A 15,538-nucleotide genomic window follows, 5' to 3' on the forward strand; every position below is an offset into this window, starting at 1 on the left:
GTGAACTCCAACGTATTTCAGGGATGAATTAACTTTATGAGCTGAATTTACAGCTCCGTGTAATCTTAGATATAGATCTCTGGGGTTCCTTGCCGCTCCCCCGCTGACATAAGACATGTGTTTGCATTATCTGGACATCACAAATACAGGAATACCTGAACGGGTAATTAAGAAGCCACGATTTCACGAACACGATGCTTTTCCCGTTACAAAAAGCCTGCCCCACAATCAGAAGTGACAATTCAGTAAAAAGCTGTAAAAGCTCTATTGATATATGGCTGGTTCCTGCATCCCAAGCTCCTCTCGAGTTGATTGTTTCGCTAAGGACAAGGACGGCAGAATTTGGCCCACCTCCCACCCAAGGCATTAATACAAGGGGAATATGTGTGTAAAGAAAGGGTAAAACTAGGAACAGCTCTGAAAAGGAAATCACAATCATGGCCAGTTGGATGATCTAAATATTGTTCAGTGCCGTTGCGGCGTTAGATCTGATTGAAAGATAGTCTGGATTTCCAACATTTTGATTACTGTCAACGCTTTCCCCCCACAAATCCGCCACAAATAGCCGGCAAAGAGAAAGAGAGTAGAAAACTCAAGGCGCTCTCAGAGAGAGAAAGAGAGGAGAAGAAGAAGAAAAATACATGTCCAAACCTCTGTGTGTGTGTGTGTGAGAGAGAAAAAAGCGTCCGACCCTAAAAAGGCGAGCTCAGGACACAGATCCCGCTGCAGGTCAATTACTCTCAGTCTCCCTTCAATAGTACCTGCAGGAGCTATTCTAGGGTGCTTTATTACCCTTGGATTTAAACGGAGACAAGAAGGGTCAGGGTGAAACTAAATGCCTGTCCAGTGCCTATTCGTTTATACACATTTTATTGAAAAAGAATATGTACATCAAAATATTTTGGGAAACTAAAAAGTATACATAAGTGCAAATATATTCTCCTTTTAAAGCAGTTAAGTGTGTGAGTATACACAAGATTTATTTAAAAGATTTCTTTTAAAAATACGGTGGTAGAAAACAACTTTGTAAAAATAAAAACAAAACATTGTATTGTTGCAATACTGGAACAATGAACTTCCTTAAACTCTATACACGAAACGTCTAAACAATATATTTTTAATAATATTCATTGGTGCTGGCGTCCATAAAAAGTGTTTTGTAAAAAAAAAAACAGATAACTTTAATTAACCTAGAACAACAGAAATGGAATTTCTCGCAGGTGTTGGTTGGAGGCAGATTTTCCCCCCACTCAAACTAAACTTGTTTCTATTGACCACTTTTGCAGACTCTAATTTTTAGGACAATGGAGATCACAGAAATGCATTTTATTATTAACTTGGATAGACTTCCTAGCCTTCGCCCTCCCAAACGCGCACACACACACACAAGAAAACCTTTCAGAAAAACTTCGGAGCATTACATCATCTTTATCTGTCCTTCAAGGTGTAGCAGAGGATAAAATGGTAAACAATGCTGCCTTATGTAATTTTACTAAGTGACTTGTGTACTATTCAATGCTACCAGGAGTGCACATTACATTTTATCTGCGTGAGTCCGTCTATACCTCAAATCTGTTAAACAGCCACCTGATTGTCTTTGTTTGATAGTGCTAAATTCACATCACACAGGGTTTGATATCTTGACAGACGCTTTGATGGTGATGGTGATGATAATAAGATCCACTAGCAGAAGGGTGAAAAGAAGAAATCCCATTAAAATTGAGAACAAAATCTTTCCTGTCACACACTGGGGAAGAATGATGCTGGTAGCGAGGCAATCCCACTGCAAGAGAAGAAAATAATAAGAGCTTCTCAGAAATTAGCTCGATTCTAGCTTTAAAAAAAGGTTTCTGTGTCTGACATGCATCATACTTATGGAGAATAAAAATTCAGTTATGTGGGGAAATTAAATGTTACAGTTGTGAAATATCCTTCTGAAACATTAGATAAGGCCTCCACAAAACGTTAATTTCCTTGAAGACACTTTAAACTTTTGACTTTAGACACTTGGACTTTAGACAGTCCAAGATATAGTAGTGTCTTGTCCCATTTCTCAGAAAAAAAAATTAGCTATTGTTCACACATACATTCTTAAATAGTTTCTGTGTGAGTGTGTGTATGTGTAAATAATATGCTTGTCAGTGTGGATGTAGGGATATAGATAAATGGATTATACACACAATCTGTACACCTATATCCATACTATACATGAACAGCCTACTACACATGCTCTGTGTATATGTAATGTGTGTGTGTACAGTATGTATGTGTGTATATATATATATATATATGCAGGTGTGTTGCAGTTGCACACACACTACATCTCTGTACCCCCATGTGTGTGCTGTATCACGTTATATTTGGACGAGTGCATTCATATACTTAAGATACAGAGGAATGACGCTCTACAGTTAAACAAAAAGCACAATCTCTCCCCCCCCCCCATATCACCAATATGTAAATAACACATCAACCTCACTCAGGCATTTCAAACTCCACAGCCACACGCCCGTGTGCCATCTTCTTGACGTGCTTTACTCTTATGGCAGCAATTCTGTACAACTGTGGGATAGATCATGGGGTCCTTATTCACACTTAATGCTCCCAGTGGGAGCTTTGCTTGAGAAAGGACTGCAGGATCTAACCCAGGTGTGTGGTTTTTTTTTCCCTCCTAGAGCGATCTGTTCATATTGGAAATTTGAATATTCGAGTGGCTTCAGATTTTTCCTCTGGACTATTGGCTCTTTTCCAGTCTTGTTGGGGGGAAAAAGAGCTCATTCGAGGTTCTTCAGTAGTTTATCACAGAGGCCAAAAGAGACTGGGTGAAAATCTGGAACAGCACAGAACATCCGCGTCTAAATTTGTAACGTGGATAAAACTTCAAAGATTCCAAGGAAAATACGTCTGCAGCTTCTGTGCCCGCAGGCTACGCAGCCCCCTTGTACAGTGAGGCATGTACAGTATTCATTGCAGCATGCCTATCTCTTTTTGAGCTGCTTTCATTGTCCCTTCCCTCACCCCGCAGTGCTCACTTTGTAAAGGTGATTATTTCGCTGGATTTCCTTGGTCTTTCTAATAACCCTGCTGGCATGCTCACAATAAACCATTGCACTTTATTACAACCCTGATTCAATCAGTGAGCACGGTTTAATAGTGTGCGAAAAAATGTCTCCCTCAAGCCTCCAGGAGAACAAGTCTCTGTTTCCAATCTTTTCTTAGTCTTGGGTCTGATGCAAGTCCATGGCTTAAAATCTACGCAGTCACTAATTTAAATAGCCAGTGATCTGATATAGGTTTATTGACCGATAAAAATACATTTTGTAACCAAATCTGCGTCGCATTCAACTAATAAAAAGGCAGCTATGGAAACACTAAGTGCACTTGTTACTGCTTGTGCATTGTAGATAATGAGGAGTAATGGCTCTTATTCATTTACTGTTAAGAATGGATTACAAATCAAGGAACTAATTTTTCCATATAATGCAGCATATATATGTGTCTATATTAACAAGCAAAATCTTTTTAGAGACCTAGCGTATGACGTTCTGAATTGCTTTCACTGAAGTCCTGGGCCCACGTCATGACATTAGTTTTTAAACAGAACACATTATTGAAATACATTGGAAATTCGGTTTAAAAACTGATTTGTTCTCTTGTCTATCACATCTGAAATAAATATTAATTTGTCCCTTTGGCACAAGTGATCTTCGATAGCTAACCTACATTTATATTAGCTAACTAGCTATGGGATTTGTAGTTCTATTACATTTTAAAAGAATGAGACCGGATTTAAAGAATCACTTTCTTAGAAATATTTGCGTTTTCACGGTAGAGCAAAACCTTTTGTTCGGACTGTTTTGGATTGTCTCTACCTCCCTTTCAAAATTCAAATGTTGCACTCTGACAGCAAAATTCACCTCTAAAATCATGTTGATTCCAATCCCATTGAAGCTGCTTACTATATTTTTGGGAATAGTTTTGATTTATCAAAGTAGTTCTAAAAACTGTGCAAAGATTATGAAAGTGTTTTTCGAGGGGAGGGAGGCCGGGGAAATATGCAATTGCTAACGTGAGTGTCTATTCAGAAAACGGATAAGGAAGATTATTGTTCTGATCCTAAAACCAAGGTGAAGAATTAATCTAATCTGTAGAACGGGATTTACAATGAAACAAGGCTATCATCTGTCATTTCGAAAGCGCAGACTCTGCCTGGGCAGATGGAAACTCGGGGAGGTTGGGTTCGTTTACTGTTTTCAGGACCAAGGTCCATTTCCCAGAGCTGCTGTAAAGTACTGAATTCTTGTGGCAGCTGCTTCTTTACAACCAGCCCCCGACTTTATTTTCAAGGTGTTAACACTGTGCAGTTTTGCTCAGCTTCACTGAGAAATGTAGCCAATGCAAACTCTAAACTTTCCTTCCCTAAAGGGCGCCCAGAACCGTTTGCATTAATAACAAGTTGCTTCTCAGAGCGCGAATCAGCAACCAAAGGTTAAACGTTGCTTTCCGAAGCGAAGGCTGTGTTTTTTAGCTCGAAAGATACAGCGCACTTCTCTGAGACGAACAGAAGAATGATTGACAGTCCTTCAAGAAGTGGGGGGGGGAGGGGGCAATGAAGAGGGTCGTCTTGTATTTGTTACTTGTTGAAATTCCCATAAAATTGAACAAGACCCTGTTCTCATATGGGTTAAGTCAGGCTAAAATCCTCTTCGGTGTGGTCCAGCCCAGACTGTCTTTGTTTGGTTAACCTCCAAGACCCACATTTAAAAGGGCTATTTGGAAAATTTCCCCCTAAGAACTTAACATCTTTTACCCATTTTGGTGCCTTGTTTTCTCCACTAATGTCCCCTTTGCAGTTTTTCTAAGGCTGTATTTTCTATAATTACTAGAGGAGGCAGGGAGGTGAGAAGCCCAGACACATTTTCCCCTCCGCTTGTAGAAATATATTGGATCTGCTTTAATCTCGTTAGCATTTTTAAAGATGAGCGGATTTCTCCGCCTGCAAGACTTTGGATGTAATATTTAACACCTTTCCCAGTCACTGCTATACATTTTCTCGGTTGTTGTTGTTGTTTTTATTTATTTAATGAGGCATTTGTCATTCTTTCTGGTTTTCCTAGTGTTTCTGGCATCGAAATTAAACAAACAAACAGACAGGAGGGGTTGAAACGGCCCAATGCGTAGCAACACTATAAAGATAAGGATCTGGCTTTTAATCTCTAAAACAGTAATAGCAACACTAAGGGGCATGTTCGCGTTCAGATCCAAACCCACAAGGCGGTACTGGATGGCAATTCTCTTATCCCCAGGCACGCTCCAGCCAAATCTGTCCACGAACAATAGCTCTCTTTTTCCTTCCCGGCCCAGGTTTTGTTTTCTCTTGTCAAGCACTGTTTTCAGAGAAAACACAAAGCCGCTCCAGCAGCGCCCTGGTTACTGGGCACTTAACTGACAGGTCCAGTAAAACCAGAGTCAAACGCCGGATTGGCCAGACGACGGCCGCGATTGCTCCGCTAAGGCAAGCGCGAAACCCCCCCACCCCGCCGCCAGCCAGGAAGGAAAGAGAAGGGCCTTACCTGAAAGGTCTTCCCTGGCGTTCTGGTGCAGATAGGTTTGCTCCAGCGAGTAGGAGGACATGCTGGAGTGGATGCTCGCGGAAGCCGGGTTGCTGGATGGAAGGGCCTGCTGCTTTAGATACGGAGATGCCCCTGATGCTGTCCAGTGAGCTGACGGGCTCGTGTAGGGGGAATGACACTCGATTGCACTAGCCATAGCGGGGGAAGACGGCACGGGGCTGCTGCTGCTGTCGGGCCCGTAGTCCGCGTTGGAAGTCACCGGGCAGCTGGCCATGTAGGTCGAGCCCGGGTTGGGGGACATGTGGGGGACGTGAGGCCCCCCGCTCAGTCCGTCGTAGCCCCCGGCCATGGAGTTCGCCATCATGTCCAGGTTGTAGCCATTGGCGTGGCAGGCCAAGGGGGCCGAGGGCGCCTGGAAGTCGAAGCCCTGGGGCAGGAGGGAGGCGCTGAAGCCCAGGCCGTTCATCATCCGGTACATGGGCTTGAGCGCCTGGCACTTTCTGCGGAAGCCGCGGGGTCTGCGGCGGAAGGAGCCTTCCTCGAACATGAACTCGCTGGCCGGGTCGATGGTCCAGTAGTGGCCTTTGCCCGGCCGGCCCAGCCCCTTGGGCAGCTTGATGAAGCACTCGTTGAGCGAGAGGTTGTGGCGCACCGAGTTCTTCCAGCCCTGGTAGGAGCCGCGGAAGAAGGGGAAGCGCGCCTGCAGGAACTGGTAGATCTCGCTCAGGGTCAGCCGCTTGGAGGGCGAGCTCTGGATGGCCATCACGATCAGGGCGATGTAGGAGTAGGGCGGCTTCTCCGGCCGCCGCAGCCCCGAGCTGGCCTTCTTGCTCTTGGCGGCGGCGGCGGCGGAGGAGGGGGTGGAGGTCTCCAGGGCGGAGGGGGGCGGCTGGCTCATCAAGACCGACTGGAGAGCGCCGGGCGCCGGGCTGCAAGGGCGGAGAGGGGCCGGGGGCTCCAGCGGCTGCTGGCCGCTCTCGGTGGTCATCTGGCGGCGGGAGGGGAGGGGTGGGTGGGAGGGGTGAGGCTGGAGCCGGGCTGGGGCGGGCGGGTGCCCTGAAGGGGCGCGTGCTGCCGGGGGGCAAGCTGCGGCGCTCCTCCGGGGGGCACCTCCTAGTGCTGCTGCTGGAGGCGGCGGCTGCGGACTGCAGGCTGCGCCCGGTGCATCACTCCCCCAGCAACGCCAGCCAGCCAGCCAGCCCGCCAGCCAGCCCCTTGCGCAACGGCTCCCCTCCTTTCCGCCCCGGCGAGGCACTTGGCAGGATGGATTAGGCTGATCTCGGTCTCGCCCTCCCCCCCCCCCCCCCCCCCCCCGCCGCCCGTCCTGCCCCCTCGCTGCACTGACTCGGGAGGGCTCAGCTCAGGGCTTCTGGAATTCCAGCGTTGCCCCCCACCTGGTGGCCATCCCTCCCTCCCGCCCTCTGCCTCTGCCGCCGGATCCTTTAAGAGGAGGAAGCACAAGAAGCCCTCAGGTTTGGCGTCAGGGCTAAGCAGCCAAACAAAACCCGGCCACCTATCAGTTCCTTAAATCTTCCTCTTTTTCTTCAGCTCCCCCCCCCCCCCCAATCCATCCATCCATCCAGCCCAGCAGCAGAGAGACAGACGAGAGAGAGAGAGAGACCACCCCCTTTCCAGCTGGCCTCTGTCCACTCGTCATCGGGGCAGGAGGCGCTGCTGCTGCTGCATCCTTGTAGCTGCCCCCACTCATACACGCAATTCCCCCAGCCCCCCTTAGAGAGCTCAGTCCCCACAGCCACACGTCACCAGCGTGCCAGACTCCAAAGGTAACGTGCCGATCTCTCCCCTTCCCCGCATGGCAATTGCATGCGCTCTTGTAGCTTCCAGGAATGCCTGGGGATTAAGGGAGCTTCCGAGAACAGCTCCCAGGGGAGATCGTGGAGACCACAGGGAGAGAGCGAGGCGGACTCTGAACTCAGTCGCGCGTGGGCTTCCCACGCACGGCTTCACGGTCAGCATCACGCAACAAAACACATGTTGTGTGGAGCCAGGAGCAGACCGAGCCCGATCTCACCGGCTGGGTGTCCCGGCCGCCACTTGACACAAGCACACCCGGTGCATGTCTGGTTGTGTGTCACTGGGTGTCTGTTGTGGACTCTGAGACAACAACATTGCTGCTGAAAGCCTCCAGGGGTTTATAGCGAGAAACATCTCAATAGACATTACCCCCCCCCCCCCCAAAAAAAAAAATTAGGTGCCCCTGGCGAAATCATTGCCAATGAAACCCCGGTTCAGTTATAGGGTTACACGTGCTTGGAAACATGGGCTGATCCAGGAATCAAGGGGAGAAGGGAGGGGAGAGAGACAAAGGCTGGGGGTGGGGGGGGGAGATCTCTAAAACCGTGCGAGGAAAAAGGATGGAAGGAAGCGGCCCGGGAAGTGGAGGAGAAAGGGATGCTGAGAAAGCAAAGAGAGAAGAGAGGTTTTTGGGCCGAGCAGCCATATCAATGTGCCTTGAGGCACTGTCCGTCTGTCTGTCTCCAGGGCAGCTCCTTGCTGCGCTTGCCGGTGTGGGTATATGCAGGGAGGAGGGGGTGGTGGGCTGGTCTCAGACAGTGACCTGCAGTTGAGTGGAAGCAGGCTTTTTCCATCAAACTCTGCCTGGATACCACACACAGAGCCCAAGTGTCAGTTTACTGCCCTGAGCCCGGCTCCTTTTCCCTAAGCTCCACAGTAATTAGACAAAGAAAACCTAAATTAACTGAACAGGCGTCGACAGCTTCCTCCAGAACACCACGGCTACATACACGGGAATGTGTCCGAAAATGGCTTGATTGTACCTGAGAATCAGCTAAGAAAACACTACAAAGCTCAACACTATTTACCACACATTTTAATAGGAACCCCCCCTCCCTCCAAACAATCGCTTTGTCCATATGAATTGTTTACCTTTCCTAAAGCATTTGGTATAAATTGTTCCCACAATGTATTTGGAGGCGCGATTTCTGATTTTATTGGAATTACCTCCTCAGAGAATAAAAAATCCCCCCCCCTTTTTTTTTGCATTTAAAACCCTTCCCTGAGCCTGATCAGTGAGAGCAATTCTTTTTTCTCTTTCGCAACGTGACATCTGTTTAAATGTCAAGATCATTTCACTATCAGAGAACGGTGTAAAATCTCAAGATCCTTTCAATACACTCGTATAGGTTCTCTACATTAAATATAAGGGGGATAACTGTATCTGAAATAACTACAACCTGTTAACATTTCAGATCGTTAGGTACAAACAATATTATTTCAGGGGGGGGGGGAGGAGGGAGGAAGGAATACGCTCAAAGTAACTTTCAGGAGAACTCTCTACTCACGGTGCAAGAAAATGTAATTGCATCTCTATATTACAAAGCAAAAATAGAAAGAACTTTCACAAGTAAACCAAAATAGCCCCCTTGGACAAAGAAGCACCTCATATTTACCAGCAGTATTCTGCATTAATCTCCAGTTTACAGTGGAAACGGGATAACAAATTGCGTCAGATTCCTTATACCTGACAGGAATTTACTCTGCCAGTAGACGATTACTTTAAACAAATCATTGCTTGCGTGCTATTTACAATGCACTCAAATGAACGCAGAGAACTTTAGCAGCACCAGTGGTGGTCTTTGCTTCTCAGTTTTACTGTCTTCTTTATTTTTAGCCAAGCAAACCCTGCGTCCAAGACAAGATACTGAATGTTTCCAAGACTTTTTTGTTGTTGATATCAGCTTGACGTTCCCATGATTAAACAGAAGTACATTTGCTGTTTGGTGAAGATGTTTATTTTGGTTGATGTATCAATTTCTGTGCTTGAGCCCAGCTTTGGATCACAAATGGTTTGTTTTGCCATAGTGTACGGAAATTAAACTTTTGGCAGATATGGTCGGTCAGATGGTGTTCTATAATCATCGTTTTTATTCTAGGAAATCTCTTCATTGTTGCGGTTTCAGTTTCATCTCCGTGTTCCGGTGCTTCTTGGGATAAATGAAATAACTTAGACTAAACCGGTTAAGAAAATGGGAGACAAATATGAAAGATAAATGTTTACTGCTATCTCAGAAGCCACCCTTCTTTTAACTTCAGGCTTCAGCCTCTTTCCCCCTCCCGCTCCTTGTTCAGAGGTCCGGCATATGAGAAGCATTTTTTCAATTAAATCCGAGACTGAAATTTAAACAAATCCCTTCAGTATTGTAAAAATACGTTTCCTTAAGCCCTGGAGGATTTTCCCTCAACTGTCAGTTTCAGAGTATATGAAATTATCTAGATTTACATAGGCGGAGGCTGATATAGACAGACACATTTCAGCATTAGGGACATGACTGCGTTTTGCACTAGTTGAAAATGCTGATCAACCAAAATGACCGTCCAACAGCCTCTCTCAGCAAAAGAGTGGCTAAAGAAAAATCCAACCAGAAGACAAGTCCCTTCAAGGCGAATTGACTGAGGAAGAAGGAGGGAGAAAGGCTGGGATGGGCAAAAGGATTTAGTACCGATCCCAGACTCTGCTGCCCTTTCTTTGTCCTGAGCCCCCACACCTCTTGGCTTCTTTGGACCTTTGGCACCAGGCCTGCAATCGCAGTGTTTATTTGGATAGATTTTCCGTTTTGCAAAAGCACATGTCACAGGCAGGACGCTTTTTATAGCCATCTTCCTCAGTACTGCATATTGCCAATAGATTTCGTCTCCCTATGTCTTTCTTAAATGATCTGATACCTCTTTTGATTAGGGAGGGGGGAGCACTTGATGACGTTTTGAAATCTTAGTAACAGATTAATCATCTAATGGCTTTTCAGCTAGGGACTGTGTGTGTCCAGAAAGCAATCCATGCTTTCTTCGGGTCAGCCTGTGTCTAAAGGATAGAAAAGGAAATCCTCTACAAAACTTAAAGGCCTACCTTACTTGCAGTAAAAAAAATAAATAAATAAAATAAAAATAGTCAGCTGCACTTTAAGCAACTAACTTCTAAAGGCAGTGTACCTTGAATAGCTTGCTACGAATTCAGCTGAACATTCTGAACTGTAGTAAAGAATAGGATGTGTTTTAAATAAAACGATTCATACCATTTCCCAAAGTGTGCTGAATCAAGCAAGACTTGGGGTGAAATAAGCAGCAGTAAATACATTTTCCATTTTAGGACTGAAATGCTTTTCCATGCTTTTTTCGGTATAGAAGATGACTCCTTTTACGTTATTCCCTGCTGCAGGGAAATGTCCTTGGTATGAGAAGCTTTACACTTCTGCCATCAGTGACAAATTTTATGGAATATCCGGGGGGAGGGCGGGGGACGAGAAGAGAAATGGAGTTCGTTGGTTATATGCAAAGGCAGAGAGAGACACAAAAACTCATATAATAGGGAAGTACCTTTAAAATGAAATCAGTTAAGGAGAGGGCGAGTTGGGGGAGGGGGTAATAGGGAAGAGACACCTGAGAAAAGTTTTTCAGGGTCCCATCATTACGCCTCACTTAAGCAAAACTGCCATTAATTTCAATGTACCCTTGATTTCAGTGGGATTTTTGCCTGAGGAGAGAGTGCAGGATCTGTGTGCTTGGAATTCTTCAAGTGGAAACGAATGTGCAGGAATGTTCCACAGGGCCAGATAACGCCAGTGAAATGGAAAGTGTGAAAGTTAATTGCTCGGATCTCGCAGCCTTTTGCTCTTTTCTCTTGAAGCATTTCTGTTTCCCATGCACTGGTCTATTCAGCACGCTGGGATGGGTTTCTCGGCTTTCAGCTTTCCGGAAAGCCACTATGTATAACCCAAGATTTGTTGCCGCTATTCCCCAGTCTGCCTCTCTGCCATGCATTGTTTGAACTGGGTGAGTCTAAAATACCGTCTCTTCCTCTTCACTGATCGAGATCTCCAGTCAAAGCCACGGCTAAAGTCCCTAGAAAGTCTCCTCTTAGACTGCAGCAATGCATGTTTTATATATGGCAGGTAATCTGCCAAGCAGCAACAGCAATTGATTGGGAGAGAGTGGGCTGATGACCCCTTTATCCATCCCAGATGGGAGGCTGCTCAAACTCCCAGGCAGGCTACAGGCGAGCCGCAGAAAGATCGACACAGACTTTTGCAAGGCAACCTTTTGGACACCAGCCCGGCTCAGGTGTGCTAGGCAGCGTGGGCTAATTGTTCTACTGATGCAAACTGCGGTGACGGAAAGGCGTCTTTCTCCACGTCCTATAACGTTCTAGTTTGTGGTGAGCTAAACACTGCCATTCTACAGAAGGGAAGACCGCTGAAACGCCTCCACCTCGTGATTGTAGTGTAGATCCCTGCACGTGGAGAGGGAGACACAGCAGTACCTACTGCCTCCGAATTAGCCCCTGTAGTACCAACAGGAACTCCATGCATACTACACACACCCACTCACAGGGATCTGTACCAGGCATACACTCTGTACATATATTCTCCTTTGTCTTCGTCATAAGTGCCATCCTACAGTAATTCAGAACATTTTTTCTTGCTTCTTGTTTAGGTCGGTCTCGCTTTTCCTTCACCAGAGCACGAAGCATAGGATTTCCCCGCCCCCCAGGCCTGTGATCTGCACAATTCTATATGAACTTCCCGGAGTATCAAAATAACCCCCCTCCCGCGGTCAGGATATAGGTCACCTCTTTAAAGGAAACACGACCCTTCCAAAAATATAAAACAGCTCTGACGTTAAAAAAAAAAAAAAGAAATCTTTTGTCTCCGAGCATCCTTTGCCGGTGTAAATAAAACGTGACAGGCGCTGAGTACAGTTATAATAATAATGCTTTAAAAAAAAGCAGAGAAAATACAAATTCTACGTCTAGTCTGGTTTTCTGCAACACCTCAGGGCAAGTAGAGCCCTTTAACACAGCTCACAGCTTTAGGCGATGATGCGGAGGTCTGTTGTGATTCCAACAGACCACGCTGGTACCCAGTGGCAACTCTGCTTTGGCAGAATCTTCCAGTGTAGGATGCGAAGCGAGGTCTGTCAGAGAGGGAGAAATACGGTTATTAGCAGGAAAGGGCATGATCTCAATTTGTAGTGCACATTTGAACAATTCCTATCATGGAAGTTATTTTGCCTTCATAGTACTTCTATTTAAAAAAAAAAAAGCCAACCACCTTAATCCTGATCTGCATACTCCATTGGCAGCAATGAATAGTAAGGCTGGCCAAAAAGATTTGGCCGGAGATCTAAACATGCAATACCTTTTTGTTTTGCTTTTCACTCTCCCAGGTTAAGTTCCAAGCAAAATGCGATTTCTGCTAAAGTAGCTTTTATACAAGGTCAATGGTTTTCATACAGGCTTCGGCCTTAATTATCTTCCCAGCCTAGTGTGACTGGGTTAGTGAGGGAAAGGGTCAGATCTGATTCCAGGCTCGTTGTTTTAAAAATACCCTTTCCCGACTTTAGAGCTGTAGCACGCTTCTGCGTGGCAGTGGTCTGTGAAGGCTGCTAGATTCTGACAACCCTGATTTTGTAGTAAGCGGAATCTTAGTCCTGTGACTTCAGTGGGGCTGCTGGTATAGTAATGTCCTATTAAACATGAAGGTGGGTGTCAGACTCTGGTCTATTCGGTAAAGAAACACAGGCAAGTCCGCGTTTCACATTGCAATGAAGACTGGGGGTTATAGCTAAATATTCAAGACATAGGGCATGAGCCTGCTCCCAGAGAGGCCAAAGGCAAACCTCCCATTAACTTCACTGGGCGAAGGGTCAAATTCTGAATGTGAAAGGAGCTGCGCTTGGATCGCGTGGAGAGAAAAGACGCGATCTCTTTTTTTTTTCAGCGGTTGCGTTGCATTGATGGTGTGGAAAGCGCAGCTCGCCTTTGCCTTGCGACTTTACCGGGCAGGGAAATGTGCTGTGGCTTTAACGGGACCTGCCATGCAGGGGAACATGAAGCTGACACGTGCTGTTAAAGACGGCGTGTCTGCCCCGGCCGCGCGTAGGGACTGATGATCTCACAGTGAAAGAACATCTCGCTCCTCCCCCCCTTCGCGTGGAAGCCCAGCTCGACGTCTGGGTCACGTACTAATCAGGAGCAGCTTTCGTGCCTGCTCCGGCATTCATTTCTAAGCCAAGCCCGGACGAATCTAACGGTCCCCTCCAAGGGAAGGGCCGCCTTGCTGAGAGCCGGATGACGAAAGGAAGTGCGAACAGAGTCCGGGGGGTTAAAAGAAAGCAACAACCCAGCCAGCAGCTCCGACCGGCAGGCTGCCCATTCCTTTGCGCGCACCCCGTCCCCGATCCACCCTGGCGCTCCCCCATCTCGGGAGTGGGACCTTGGCGGTGGCGGTGCACTTGACACCGCGAGCTCCGCGGCTTCCCTTTGATCCAGATCCGGGAGCATCTCCCTGAGAAATGGCTCTGGATCAAAGGGGAGAAGAACTGGTGCGCGCCCCAACCCCACGTGGCTTCATCCGAGGGTCTGCGCTGGCAGGGCTCCCCTGAGATCACCCCTCTCTCTCCCTCTGCAGTGATCAGCTGCTTGGCAGCCCCGGCACCAAATGGCCCTGGCGGGTTCAGAGACCATTCATCAGCCATCACTTTTTTAGGGAGACTTCCCCCCCCCCCTTTCCAAGGACAGCCCTCGCACCCCGCGCCAGGGCGCGCTGGAAACAAGAAGAGCGCTCCATGGGCAACGTCGAAAGGACACCGCGACCTTTGGGAACCCTGGAGCTGCTGGGGCCCGCCTGGTTTACTTGGCCTCCTTTCCCCCTCTTGGACTTGCACGTTGACCCCGTCTGTGCACAGATAAAGAGCGCTCCTTTCCTTTCCTTTCCCTTCCCGAGCTCAGAAGGGTTGTTGGAGGCAAGGCATCTCCAGCTTTCTCCCTCCCAGCCGCTCAGAAGGAAAAAAAGGGAGTCCTGGGCACCATGGCCTTGGCAGCAGGAGCTGCTGCTCGAGAAGAGAGGGAGATGGCGGGGAAGAAGGGGGGGGGGGGATGGATTTCAGGCTCTTGCTCATGTTTGACACCTGTGGTGGCTGCCTTCCCCAGCCGCTTCCCATACACCCCCCCCCACCCCCCCGGGTCCTTTCCCCTGGCTCCCCAGAAACCCCCCCGTCCCTTTCTCCTGGTGTGTCCTTCCCGCTGGGTGGCGCTAGGCTCTTGTAAATGAGGGCTCAGGCTGCAGCCCCAGCCCCGTGTCACCACCTGTCAGGCGGACGTGTCCCAGGAAGCCTGCCTGCCGCTCTCTAGAGCTCGCCGAGCCCTCGGAAGTGACCGAGCAGGGGGCGCAGCCGGCGTCTGCCCGGGAAACGGACGAGCGAGACAATAGCTCGCTCGGCGTGCGCCTCCTGGGACCCTGCCTGTCACTGTAGTTAGAGCCACGTGCCAGCCCCTCCGCCACGCCTCCCCGTGCTCCGCTTGGCGCCCCGGCTTCAAGAGCGAAGTCAATCGCAGGTGATGGCTGCGAGTGACACTTGTTAAAGAGTAGGAGCGAAGACCGCCCACCCCGTGCTGGAAGTAGGTTAACGGGTTTCTTCCCCACCCCATGGCGTCAGGGCTTGCTTGGTTCTTTATTTTCCTTGACAGCAGAACGAAAGGGTGTCTCCTGGGGGTCACAACGCCACGGCAGAGCCGCGGGTGTGTGCTTTTTAAAAACGGGTCCCCGCACATCTGCATCGCCACCCGCGAAAGGGATCCCGTGGAGTGTGAGCACGGAAGGTTATTCCACCTGCAAGGGCAAAAAGGATCGGAGTCGCGCCTCGACACCTCCGTTAATCGCTCCAAAAGAACCTCGGCATAACCCCGTGGGGCCTGGAATACGAGTTGTGGTGTGATTACTTCTAACAGGGCATATTTTTTCCTAATTTGTTGACATTTTCCTCTCTGATGAGTACGTGTAAAGACCGATAGCTGTAGATACACAAACATACACTTTCTAAACTCAGGGGTAGTGGTTCAAGTCTGTTTGAAAACCCCCTAGCCACAATTTAGTCTATTTGGGGGAGGGGGAGAAGGGGTTAGAGTGTCAACACAATGTTTTCGCCTGTGT

The 15,538-nt window shown here is 47.9% G+C and overlaps 1 protein-coding gene across 1 annotated transcript; it reads right to left on the minus strand.

Annotated features, from left to right (window-relative positions):
- Window positions 1–892: 892 nt before the first annotated feature.
- On the minus strand, window positions 893–6,561 carry FOXF2 (forkhead box F2). The gene is made up of 2 exons (XM_067562575.1): window positions 5,574–6,561; window positions 893–1,783 (listed from the first exon to the last, which is right to left on the minus strand). The coding sequence occupies exons 1-2, from the start codon at window positions 6,559–6,561 to the stop codon at window positions 1,617–1,619; spliced, it is 1,155 nt and encodes a 384-aa protein (XP_067418676.1). The 3' UTR covers window positions 893–1,616.
- Between the last annotated feature and the right edge of the window lie 8,977 nt (window positions 6,562–15,538).

This window comes from Emydura macquarii, unplaced genomic scaffold, assembly GCF_026122565.2.
Source record: "Emydura macquarii macquarii isolate MOO-44397 ecotype Brisbane River unplaced genomic scaffold, CSIRO-AGI_Emac_v2 contig_2452, whole genome shotgun sequence".
NCBI classification, from domain to species: Eukaryota; Metazoa; Chordata; order Testudines; family Chelidae; genus Emydura; species Emydura macquarii.

Coding starts and splice junctions, on each gene's coding strand:
- FOXF2 (XM_067562575.1), bottom strand. CDS start 6,561: ATGACCACCGAGAGCGGCCAGCAGCCGCTGGAGCCCCCGGCCCCTCTC. Junction 1,784..5,573: donor CGCCAGGGAAGACCTTTCAG/GTAAGGCCCTTC, acceptor CTTCTCTTGCAG/TGGGATTGCCTCGCTACCAG.